This window comes from Carassius auratus, chromosome 14 (assembly GCF_003368295.1).
Source record: "Carassius auratus strain Wakin chromosome 14, ASM336829v1, whole genome shotgun sequence".
Taxonomy (NCBI): Eukaryota; Metazoa; Chordata; class Actinopteri; order Cypriniformes; family Cyprinidae; genus Carassius; species Carassius auratus.
In genome coordinates this window covers 19,867,281-19,880,573 of record NC_039256.1, presented here as the reverse complement: position 1 = coordinate 19,880,573, position 13,293 = coordinate 19,867,281, and the positions used below count along the sequence as shown (strand labels likewise).

Genomic DNA, 13,293 nt, shown 5'->3' with positions numbered 1-13,293 from the left:
GGATTCCCAGGTAATATCTGCGGCTTTGCACTGTTGAGGATCACACCATCTGAGCAGTTTGAAGGGCGAACGGGCCACGTGCCGTCACACAGGGGACCTGTGCAGGATGTAAATCAGCCCTGCACAGTTTGAATTTCAGCCTTGAACTATGAACCAAGGATTAAAAGGTTTTAAATCCTGCTGACAGGCTAAACTAATGCAATAGGTTGCCAACTGTTAAAGAAAAACATGAATGATGTGAAGCATTCTTTGTTGTATTGGAATTTGAAGTTAGGTAATAACCAAACACCTGCTGAGAATGTAAAATCCAACTGCGGCACAAAAGGATATCTTGTTGATTTAACACTGACAAATTCAGATTACACATTTCAGAACAGAGTAAAAAATATATATGTTACTAAAAGCTAATGTACATATGCCAAATGCAGATGACATGTACCAGGACAATCCCAGACATCATTATAGGCCAAATATTTTTTTGCTCCACATTCTTCATTGTGTTTTAGCCTGCCCCCTAGAGGCCATATAAAGCTCAACATGTCAAATTAATATTATTATTTATGTTTGCTGTAAGCTGTTGCTAAATGAATACTAAGCAGCTTAAAATTCATAAAGCACTAGTGAAAATGGACAAACTACCTTAAATGCAGCTTTTTGTATCTGAATCATTCATGCTGAGTTACATTTGTTCTTCACACTCCCCTCTTTTCACCCCCGCTCTACATAATGTTAAAACCAACGGGTCATTTCTATCTTTGCCAAAAAGCAATCAATATTAATATCACAACTTTAAATGTCATGTATCTATTTAATCTGAATTATTTCCATTGCTAATATAATACTATAAACTCTAAGGATTACTTTCTACAGCTTTTTGTGTACTTTTGATTTCAAATGTCACCGTATAGTATAAAGCAATGACATCAAGCAGTAGTTAAAGGCTGTATTTATGTGTACTATTACACAGACAGTAATCACATAGTAAGTGAATAAGCCTTATAAAAAAAAAAAATAAACCTATGCAAAAAAAAAACTATCAAATTAAACGGCTTACCTCATAAGTTACATAAAGTTAAACAATGAAAGGCCATATGTAAAAAATTTATAATGAAATAAAGGAAAATTATTTAAAATTGTACATATACACACACATATATATATATATATATATATATATATATATATATATATATATATATATATATATATATACATACATATAATTTTCTTTAATGTTTAATATATTCCTTTTATGTTTTAATGTTCCTATTTTTTAGATACGGCCAAATATATCCATATAAAGAGAATGTTGTTCAAAAAGATGAAAATCAGGAATTTATTGAAGCTTTCCATAGGATTAGGTAGGGACTAACATTTACAGGTACTTTAACAGAACCAATACTGAGAGCAGATTTCCTTTCTCTCCATTAGATTGCTAGGCAAAGAATCATTCGTCCTAAGCACAGCTCCCTCTCAAGACCATCTACAGAGGCACTCGACTAATGCAGTCATGTCTACAGCATATGGAGCAAAGATGTCATAGTTACAAAAAACAGATAAGGGGAAGTTAACAACGCTGTGTCTGTGGTTACCCCAGTAGTAGAACCACAGGATACAGCATCCATGAACACAAATTAAACACACACTCCATGATGAAGCTGTATTTAAAGAACAAAAATAAGGTACAAAGTATATTCCAACAAAACCTTGAATAGGTAAATATCACTTGGTGCAAAACTGAATGACACATTACTCTTGGTTACAAATTTTGCTTGATTGGCATACATTATCATTTTTAAACACACTACTAATGACATTGTAAAACAATGTCAAAAGCCTCCAGGACAATCAGCTTGTCCTCATGTGCAATTTTCAGCCCTAACTCGGGTGGCATCATGTATGTACATTTCATGGCTTACTGGGTAAACAGGTCCATATAAACTGGAAAGTTACAGAGACGCGGCTTGTAAACAAACTATGCTACAATAATATCTTGGCGAAAAACTAATAACCAGCTAAATTACATTATGTAAACATGTTATACCGCACTGTACATCCTGTCCATGATATTTACAAGTCAGTTTGTTGACTTCCCCGTGTAGTAGACAATCGCAGAAGTGCCAGATCACGGTGCTGACTGTTCCTCTGCTAGCTTCAAAAGCCCCAACGCTAGTCATCGCACTCTGAAAACATTAAAACAAGACACACTTCTGACTCCTGCACTTACACTCCCGATTTAAAAAACCTTGTCCTTTAACATAAGGCAAATTCACACCATAAGGTGCCTTGTTCATAATAATACCATAATAGAGTACGTGGGGAGGACTTGATGGCTCTTTGGGGTAAATGCACTTTTTAAACCGTATCCGAGTTTGCATTTTTTCGCCATCTCTGATTATATGTAATAAAACATCTGAGTGCAACACAGGAGTGCTTCTACTACATTAGGAAATGTGCAAAATCTGCTCTAAAGCAAAGTGACAGTGTTGCGAATTCTACTGTACAAGGTACTGGGAGAAGGGTCTTGTAGAAACCCAGTGAAGACCCTCGATCCGACATATATACAAGGCACTAAGGAGAGGAATGAAGGGCCTTCCACGAGGATCCAGCAGAAGTCCTTTAGTCAGGTCTGAATATAGGATATTTTGGTAAGAACTCTATAAGAATAACCTGTAGACAGCAAATAAGACAATGTTATGCAAGCACACACAAGGGGTTAAATTAACCAGCATCATGGTTTACAACCTTAAGGTCTGACTTTGTAAGACAAAGAAAAGAAATGACTGAATAAAACATTGAGGAGTCAGATTACATTTTTAGTTACATATTACAGAATCACATGATAAAAGATGATTGTTGAGAAACACAGCAAAAGTGCAAAGCTTCCTACTTTAGCTTTTAACAACAGTCAGTACTGTCATTAAGACGGTTTAAGTTATACACACTATTGTTCAATAAGTCTGGCGTTACTATCGTCAGTAAGATTTAGATTTTTTTTTTTAAAGAACTTATACTTCTCTTCAGCAAGTATGCCATACATTTTCAAAACATTTTTGAAAGGTACGGTTAAATAGTTTTTTTTTCTTTGTATTTACCATACAAAGCTGTCACTATAATGAACATGGTTGTACTTGCGACACATAAATATCACAGTTTTAAAAGTTATTTCTGCCTGTTTTTAAAATAAATATGAAGAGTTAATTTGCAAAAACAGATAATGTTTTTTTTATCCTGCATTCCAATCAATATTAATCAAACTGCAGTTGGGTTGTTTTGATTAAATAATAACTAAAAATATACAGATAACTAACATAATATAAAACATGATTTATGAAAATGTTTTGTTTTTTTCAAATAAACTCTTCATATATATATATATATATATATATATATATATATATATATATATATATATATATATATATATATATATATATATATATATATATATATATATATATATATATATAAAGCATTGTTGATTATGATCACTCAAACTAATATTCCCTTAGAGCTAATTCAACCATAAAATTGGGTCTTGTTTTAATTTTTTTTTTTTTACAAAACGACAAGTGGGACTTCACCTTTTTGACTGAGTCATAATTTTTTTTAACGTACATAAAAGACCTTTGTTCAAAAATTTGTCATCACAACCCACTTGTGCATGATAAATCAGATTAATACTCTTATGAGATGATACACAAAGTTTCCCTGACTTTTAAATTATTGCTGCACAATCAATTTTGTGGTGCATTTGCAGTAATTTAAGTAGCAGCTAATAGCCCTGAAATAAAAAAAGAAATACTCTACTTTTAATCCCCGTTAAGAAGCTTTCACGAAAAACAACATCCACAAACTTACATATTCCATCATGTTGTTGCTCTCACATTTTCTCTTGCTGAGTTTCCAGTGCAGCCCGAGCTGAAGGCGAGGCAGAAGAGACCGGTTAGACAAAGCCATGCAGTAGATCTTCAAAATAGATGCAAGCACTTCAGATGCTCAGACACACTTTACACACAAGGGTTAGCTGAGGTCAAGCGGTGGTCAGCGATTAGCTGAGTTTCCTCAACATGTCTGTCAGTCAAAGCTTCGAGACACAACAAAACGAACGTGGCTTTTTACTGCTGACCTTTCCACAGTCTGGTCAGACTCTGCACTATATCACCGCATCAGACCAAAATGGCTGCGAGGGCAACAAGCATTTGACAGGGGTCAAATGTTAGCAACCATTTTAATGATTGTTATCCACCACACACCGAGCCTTGAACGGCTCTTAAAATGGCAGCTAAATTGGAGATGATCCGCTGTCCTTATCTTTATGTGTCTGAGGTTAATTCTGCAATGAGCTTACCTTATGATACAATCTGTTGTTTTCCCATTCTAACAATTTCTGGATGGATCTTCGCGTCTGAAAACACGAACAAAAATGAGCTTATACAAATAAATAATTATACACAAACAGAATAGACAAACACACAGGATTTTATGCTAATCACCCTGTCAAACTCTTCAAACCAGGCTGAACAAATGCCAATAAAACTCCCAGGGCATGAAGACTTCAGAGGCATTTATGGACCGAAGCTCGTAGTTAAGCACCTTGTAAGCTGCACGTCACGGCCAATAACTTAAAATTTGTTGTTGTAAAATTGCCACCTTTCCAGAATTCAACAAGCCATGACTTCTGACGTATATCAGTTTCACACACAGCTAAGTGGATGCAGTTTGTTACTTGCCTCCTCACGGGTTTATTTATTAGGTGTTCAAACGAGGCAGTAAGTAATTAATATAGATTAATAGGGGTAGGACCGGTCACTCACTCTCTTGTTGAGACATATGACAGGCCACAGACTGAAGCCCACCGTACAGCAACAGCACAGGCAGCCGCAGAGCAGCCATTTCACATTAACCGGTAGGTTCTTCCTCAAGCAAGCGTTTACTCGATTGATGCTCGTCTTGAACTCCTCTGGAGCAAGCTAGAGCAGATGAGAGAGATGCAAACAGGATTGTAAATAAGTTAGTAAATGATGATTCTGTGTGCAATTTTAGTAAAGGAATAGTTAAATAGATATACAAATATTTCAATGTAAACAACAAAATGTTAATTGAAGAAAATGTTCATGAAAGAAAAGAGTTCCATATAAAGTCAAAACATTTTCCGTTTGCAGATGTTCTCTGGAGATCTTGCAATTGCACGCTTGTAACTTGCCTACCGAGCTCTGACACTATCAGGGCAAAGGGAGGACAAAAAGATGAGATAAGCCTGTGGCCTGTGGCCGCGCCGTCTAAACAGCATGAATGGCTGCTCATTCCTCTCTGGGTATGTACGCCATAAAACCGGGGTCGTAATCTTTTATGACAGGATGCAAAGTTCTCTTTGCAAACAGCAAAAGACCTCGGAATAAAGCCCAGCAGGCCTGATCTGCACCCTTCAGTCATCATAATCCTGACCTCGTCCATCACATGTCACCCTGGGTCACAATACTGGAGCTCTGCTTTATTGCCCCGCACTTCCCTCGGCCTGCTCTTCCCCCTGCAGCCTTTTTGTATTTCTGCGTCTGTCCCAGGAAGCTTCCTATTCTTGTGGACGGCAGAGTGTTTCTTTCATTATTTAGTCTCTGGGAGCGGTGTCCTCCCAGCGATGGGATCCCTGCCCTGGACGGTTTACTTATTGACAGATTCTGTTGCAAAAATGCAGCAAGCTCGGATTAAAACCATTTTAGAGACTTCATCAAGGGATTCTGTATTAACCAGAGGCTCATAGCATGGTGAATTATGGTGTAAGGTTAAAGGTCAACAGGGAAAGATATTTTATTCACACCATAAACAAAATTCAGTAAGATATGCTTTGTAGATGTGAGTTAGAAATCATTACCTTTCCTGTGAGAACAGAAGGAAACTCGGAGTCAAATTTGTTGTTTAGTCCAAACCTGCAAACACAGATTTTTTAAAAGGTTATGATTATGGGAAATAGATGTTCAGGGTAATTTCCACCACATAACAAAAAATATAATGCATTGGTTAATAACAATCATGAGATACTATATAATAATTCTGATAAAAAGACAGAATTACTAAATAGAAATAATTAAATTATTCCATTCCAAGTTGTAATTATGTGATAAAGTCGAAACTAATGGTATAAAAAGTCAACTGACTTTGTGATAATTACTTTTTATGTCATAATTATGACATTTCTTATGTGGCAGAAATGATCTTACAAACAGAGGCTCTGTTTGTCATGACAGGGGAGAAAAGATAGCTAGGTTAACACTGGGTTCATTTCAGTTAGATGTTAATCTCAATAAGGACTTGAAAACACAGACACAACAAAGTGAGAATGTTGAGTTTCTACATTTAGCTTGAATTGCGTCTTGTGTGATGTCTGTTTACAATCCATTGCAGAACTAGGTTTTGCTGTCCCATGTAGAAACATCACGTTGTTTACTTCATTAAATAATAAAATACCTTAAAGCTGTAAGGGTACTTGGCACTGTACAATGAAAGCGATTGAATTAACTAAAATATTATCTCATAAATTTACCTCAGCGTACAGTTAACGTTACCCGCAACTTCAAATTAAATCAAAGCTCTAATGAGTTTGAGTGTGGTTACGGGGCAGCCTTTATCCACGGACAGCAATAAAACCATAAATCTCTGCGTTAGCAACAAGGCTTCGGGTAAGAAGGCTGATTCTTCCGCTTAAACTCACTGTCGCAGCTGGAGAAGCTCGGCACGAGTGTATTTTGATACCACAACTTAGCGACAAAAAACATGCAGTGAGCTTAGCATGGAGGCTACACACACACAGACGTGAGCTAACAGTGACTAACAGCGCTGCTGCCGCATTCATACGCTTACACGGTGATGTGACCAGCCCCACGCATGACCACAGGCTCGGGACAGTGTCTGGCGAGATGTTCTTCACTCACAATTCTCTCATCTTCTTCTTCTAACTCATAAATGGTATCAAAGTCCGCCATGTTGGGCAGTAGGACGCTCATGACGTCTCCGGTACAGCGCCGATGACGTCATCGCACTAGTGCTGTGGAGGGAGCGTCATCGCAGCTTCGACTGGCGCTGTACAGAAAACCCAGCTTTTAGTTATTTCGGATATCCTTGATATGAAACATTATATTGAGTTACTACTTGGGCTAAAAATAGTAATATAGTGTGAAGCCCATAAGCTATTTGTGTGATGGTTTATTTTATTATTATTGTTTTTTTATTACGTGTATTCGTTTTTTTTTCTGTATAGGCTATTCTTATTTTCTACATATCTTAGTCTATATTTAATGTTTTCTGTGCTATATGTTGGAAATGATTACTGTCATGTTTATTGGCTGTAATAGGCGTATGACTGACATTAAAAAAAAAGACTAGCACTGTACACGAATAAATTACAGAAGGGCCCTGAAACTCTTTTTGTAATTTATTCGTGTACAGTGCTAGTTTTTTTTTTCACACATTCTGTATAAGCTAAACATTTTGAGTGAAGTGATGAGCTTATGCCCAAAATGTTGTTTTGTCATCAATTTCAAGAGCTGATTATTTGAGCTGTTTAATTAGATTTTCAATCTTACTTGGGACCTGTTTTCAGAATATTTAAAACCACGAATTGTGGGATTTTGTGGTTCCCTATGCGATAAACAATAAATAAAGTAAAAACTAAATAGACACAGTTTTTAAAACTCCACATCAGTGTATAACATAGTTGAACATTTTGTTTAAATTACGCTGTGCTCAGTAGATAGGCCTATGGTCAGGGTTTGTGATTATTGACAGGGCCTAACATTTATATGCATATTTCCAATAAAGTACAGAAAAAAATATGTGGTTCATCCTGTTTCTGGGTAATACTGAATTAAGTTAAGAATTCTTGAAAAAATTTAATGTGATTATTTTCTTGTCTACCTGTAGTTCCCCACCCCCTCCTCCTCAAATAATTTGATAGAATAATAATAGATTATTATTACAAAATTGACTTCTCTGGTTCTGTCAAGAAGTTATGAAATGGCAACATTTTAAGCCTGAATGATAAAGACCAAAATATTAGGAAATATAGGCCTATTTTGATGTGTTTTTGTTTGACATTTTTCCTGCTTGATTAATTGTTGTTCAGTGATAATTTTTTGTAATAGTCTCACATCAAAGGGATTTGTGCCTCTAATGCTTTTAAAATAATAAAGTCAAGACTGTATACTATTACAAATAGGCTAAAAGCAAGGCAGGGGAAATCAAGTTCTTATGCATAATGTCTCACTCTCAACTCAAATTAAAAAATAAATAAATAAGTACCAAGTACATTACAACATTAAATACTTGGGAGATTCAGAGCTTGTAGCTATGACTTAGCCTACTGATGCACCTTGCAAACAAGGAAGTTTATTGTTTTCTTCCCAAACAGGCTATGCTAGATTAAGAGGTTCCTGACAGACACAGATTTACTTTTAAACCATTTTTCGATATTTAATGACATGCAGCTGTTCCTGAAATGTACTTTTAAGCTATTACTCGTCTTATTTTTTCGTCTAGTTTTTTCAACTAAATCCTGCTAAACCAATGGTTTATAATATAAACGACATGTGACGCCAAAATACGCAATTTTTGTTGGTCTAAACATCCAAATTCATTGAATAGGCTACTACATTCGTACAGAAATACATACTAAGAACTTTACAAGCTCTTGTACAAGGTAGCCTTAAATCAGACTAAATGCTTGCTGTCCATCAAGCAAAATGCCTAAACCAAAAGAGCACGCAATATTTCATTCGTTTAAGAATAGATATATCATCAAGACACGCTAAAAATTATTGCAAAACTTTTTATTTACAGATTGTTGGAAACAAACGTTATACCCGTGTTAGGTGTGTGTCATCACCTGCACATCACCCCTGTGAAGAGAAAGTGAACGACGTGCGCTTTGGACACAAACTGGAGCATAAAACAGCCTTCCATCGCAGGTCATTGGTTTACACAGACAATAAAAGTTTAACAGTTCCAGTGTAAGGATCATTATTCATCTCGAGAAACGCTGTACCGGTTTTATTTTATTTACAAACATTTAGATACACTCACCACATACAGAAAATGATATTTATATCTTAATTGAGCAAATACAAACAAACCATTAAAATATTTAGTCTCTGGATCAGACGAACAAGATTTGTGTTTTTTTTTTCTTCTTAATCTTAAAAACTATTCTATTAACACAATATTTGAAGAGCCTCCAGCATTTCGTTGCATTTAAGACGTGATTCTTCTGTTGTAATCCGCAGCACGCGCCTCGATGCCTGTCATGTAATAGTCTGTAATCCGTATTGGCCACGCGAGCGGTCCGCTTTCAGCGTGTTGGAGTGCTCAGTTAAAGTTGCATCTTCTAAATTCGAGTTCACAGAGTGACAGTCACTTGCTGTATGTTCCTCATAGACGGTAAGGCGTTCATTCCTGGGGGTGGGTACAGAGAACCGTGTATGTCTGACGGACTCATGGACCCTGGTACCGGCAGGGGACTGACAGAACCGGGGTCGCTGTGAACTGACCCTCCGCTGCCGTCACACTGACCCAGCTTCTTCTTGATTAATTTCCTTTCCTTTGCTCTGCGGTTCTGAAACCAGATCTTTACCTGTGATGACAAAGGACAAACGGTTAGAAGTAGGCCTATACCACTACGTATACCAAATAGTTTTCAATTATAGTGAGATGAATCGTTTTCCCAGGTAAAAATCTAAAGTGAAGTCGTTTTACCTGTCTTTCTGAAAGCCCGAGGTTTACTGCCAATTCTGATTTTCTTCTGATTGTGATGTACCGATTAAAATGAAATTCTTTCTCCAGCTCCAGTCTCTGATGGTCTGTGTACACAACTCGATATTTCTCCTTCGTTCTCGTTTTGCCTTTAAAAATGGGAAATAAACGAATAATTATGAAGCGATGTTCATAAAATGAAGAATTAGGCTAATTCTGAAATAAAGACCAAATTAAACGTCATGCTTGAAAGATGTCATATTGCGATTAATACAATTTTAAGGCAGAGGAAGAACTTGTGCACTGTATAATTTCTATAGACTAGGTTATAATTATTGACTTCTCGTACACCTAGTTGCATTTACTAGGGGTATCTCTCATTTTAACTATAAATCATAACGCCACTGAAATATTTAGTCAATTGTATAAACTAAGATTACGTTGGGAGATATGCAAATTGAGCTTGTGATCTTCTTTGAGGAGATTTTTTGAACAAACTGCAGAACAAAGAGACGCAAAGACACATACCCAAACGCCATTGAGGTGTTAAGAGACAACACACGTCTTAACAAAAATTACAAGGAGATAACATCAAAAATATTTTCCTCAAACCCAGAAGCTGCACTTGTTTGATGTACAGACCAACCAGCTTTAACACAACGATATATTTTTATGTTCGACTAAACTCATTAAAAACACAATTAACTAGTGATTTTTAATTAAAAGTTTAGATGCAGTCACTGAAAGCTCGATAAAGTCTAACATCTAAATTTAAATATGCCATCTTAACGTCGCAAACCTTTCAGTTTTTAGCCTCAGTTATGAAACAGGCAATCTACAGTAAGGTCATGTAACTTTGTGGTGGTTTTCTGTGTTGTTTTAACATGCGCCGGAGACAGGAGAACTTATGTGCTGTGAAGTTTGTCACTCTTTGAGGTAATATAACCCTCATCAACAGAGACAGAGGAAGACGCGCTGCTGCATATCAAAGTGAAAAAGGTGTTGAAAGAAGTCGCCCTGAATATGACAGATAACCCTCAAAACCCGAGACAAAGTAACAGGAAAACTAGTCCTCACATCTTGTTTACGGGAGTCGCAAATTAGCATTAGAAGTGACCCTGGCGCCAATTCCCAACACCTTCATTTTGCCACAACTATGTGTCCCATGCGTCAAGGAACAAATATATTAATATAACTCAGATATTCCGCTTTTTTTTTTTTTTGATATAGGCTATACGTTTTCTCAAATATAAAGGGAAGCAGGACAGTTAGCGTTTTCATTTCGTAATATTTTGCCAGATGTGCAATTAGCTACTTTAGGAAAACTTAAATGTAAAGTGAACACATTTTTAACAGCGTTGCATTTAGCACGAGTGGTCCTTGAGTAAATTATGTGTTCAATATATATATATAAAAAAAAGCAACAACAATATATATATATATATATATATATATATATATATATATATATATATATATATATATATATATAATGTTAGACATACACATGTTAGACATACACTATTTTTTTCTAATTATTTTTATTAAAAGAAAATGTAGCTATGCCTACATCTTAGTAGGCCTACACATCTTAAATTGTCATTTTTATTTTACAGCACCGAGAAAACAAATCATAATCATGAACTTCTGTCATTTTGTACATTTCGATCTCTGCTTTCAATACCTCTTAATTATTGCGCAGTTACATGTTTTAAGGTAGCTATAACTTATAATCCTTTTTGCGTGTTATGCCATATGTTTTAAATTCTAAGCAAGCTTTTTATTTATTTATTTATTTTATTTTATTATTTTATTTTATTTTTTGAAAGACATGTGTTGCCTTACCGGTCGACGAGGACTGCACGGTTTTGCTCATCCACTGATAGGAATTGCGTCTTTCTCTCTCAGGTGAAAGCTGGCCCACGGAGATATTTTCAGGTGGCGGAGGCAGCACCGCTGATCCCGGGCCGTGCATGCCATTATAATCTGAAGAGCAGTAGGAAACTTGTCCCGGTGATGAACTGCTCATAGGTGCAGAAATAGTGTTTGGAGGTCCCAGGCTGTATGCGCCCCAGTCTTCTCTCGGTGCGCCGTAAGGAGGGCCCCATGACCCCGCTGACTGCGCGTGTGTGTCCATGTTGGGCACATGATGGTATCCTGCAAAATCTGAATACTGAGGTGTGGAGACAAAATTCTGTGGTGGAAGACTGATGCCAGATCTTCGCACGGCTCCTTGGTGATACATGCTTCCCTCTTTATCCAAAAGGTATCCAACGTACATGATTCGAAAGAAACCCCTAAAATTATTTTTTTAAGGCAACATGCCAGCCATACATCAAGCCTAATATCTCTCAGAACCAAGGCCCGACTCAATACTTTTTACTCAATTGTGGTAGTCCAAAATGATCTCCAGGTCACGCGACGTAGTCCTTGACGTGCTTCAATCAAACATGATGTGACCCTGTTGTCAAGTTGGTGGTGGCAAAGGTATAACCAAGCCCTCCTGACGTCAGCCACGACTTCAAAACCTCCCGATTTGCATTCAAATGACCAGCCAATAACGCCATCAAGCCCTCAAAGATTCCTCTAGTGCCAGATTTTCGCATCACCTCAGACTTACATCTTCATCACTAGCCTTTTCAATAGAGCTGTAGACTCACTCAAGGAATCAAAACATTACATGCAATATTAATATTTAGTTCAAAATTATTTTCTTTACTCGAAACCAATTTTGTCACATGTCATATTTTGACAAAGTAAAAAAAGTTCAAACCAGCTATTACCTTAATGATTTGTTTGTTATATTTTATTATACATGTTTAATATTATTAACAAGATAATCGATTTGATTTATATAATAATTTATTTATATTTATTTTGTTAATTTAAATGGCTATATGATATATTTTAAGTGTATTTATTTACACAAGTGAAAACAACAACAGTTTTACTTTTAATTTTATTTCTAAATAAGTGTTCATCATAAAAGTGGAATAAGCTGTGACGTGCTCATCGGCAGGCAGCGTCATTCAGCGATTAATGCTCGCTTGAAGTTTTACTGCTCTTTTCTCTCTAATGGAGCTAAACCTGTGGATATGGGAACGCCACGTCTGCACGGTACCCATGCCACTTTGTCGCCTTCTGAGTCCATGCGTCTTTGTTAAAGGATACTCTTGTAAAAGAGGTGCAAAGCGGGAGAAGGTGTCTTGAAGTAAGGCGAACTTTTCACATTTCGAATCCCTCACACCATGACACTCTCGGGTCACACTTCACAGCTAATTCCGGTTTATGGAAATGTGAGCTATCACCTACAGTACTCATGTGTCGTGCGTGTCGCCATGTAGTCGAAATATTTAACGAGTTGTTAATTCATTTTACAGCGAGGTTTCTGGGGTATTTTAAACATTAACATATGCAGACAGTAGCTTGTTCAGGCTTGACTGTCATTTCTCAGATGTTAGGGTAGAAAAGACATGTCATCAGTTTCTTACAACCACAATTAATTTTACATTCACTACACAAAAATGTTATTATTGTATGTATGTGTGTGTG

General features: G+C 36.4%; 2 protein-coding genes across 2 annotated transcripts; both read right to left on the bottom strand.

The window, feature by feature from the left end:
* Nucleotides 1–1,646: 1,646 nt before the first annotated feature.
* LOC113113947 (cysteine-rich hydrophobic domain-containing protein 2-like) lies at nucleotides 1,647–7,030 on the bottom strand. Its single transcript, XM_026280545.1, has 6 exons — nucleotides 6,859–7,030; nucleotides 5,873–5,927; nucleotides 4,818–4,973; nucleotides 4,352–4,408; nucleotides 3,862–3,921; nucleotides 1,647–2,670 (listed from the first exon to the last, which is right to left on the bottom strand). The coding sequence occupies exons 1-6, from the start codon at nucleotides 6,999–7,001 to the stop codon at nucleotides 2,620–2,622; spliced, it is 522 nt and encodes a 173-aa protein (XP_026136330.1). The 5' UTR covers nucleotides 7,002–7,030; the 3' UTR covers nucleotides 1,647–2,619.
* Nucleotides 7,031–9,236: 2,206 nt separating this feature from the next.
* On the bottom strand, nucleotides 9,237–12,214 carry cdx4 (caudal type homeobox 4). Its single transcript, XM_026280544.1, has 3 exons — nucleotides 11,587–12,214; nucleotides 9,745–9,890; nucleotides 9,237–9,622 (listed from the first exon to the last, which is right to left on the bottom strand). The coding sequence occupies exons 1-3, from the start codon at nucleotides 12,020–12,022 to the stop codon at nucleotides 9,389–9,391; spliced, it is 816 nt and encodes a 271-aa protein (XP_026136329.1). The 5' UTR covers nucleotides 12,023–12,214; the 3' UTR covers nucleotides 9,237–9,388.
* Between the last annotated feature and the right edge of the window lie 1,079 nt (nucleotides 12,215–13,293).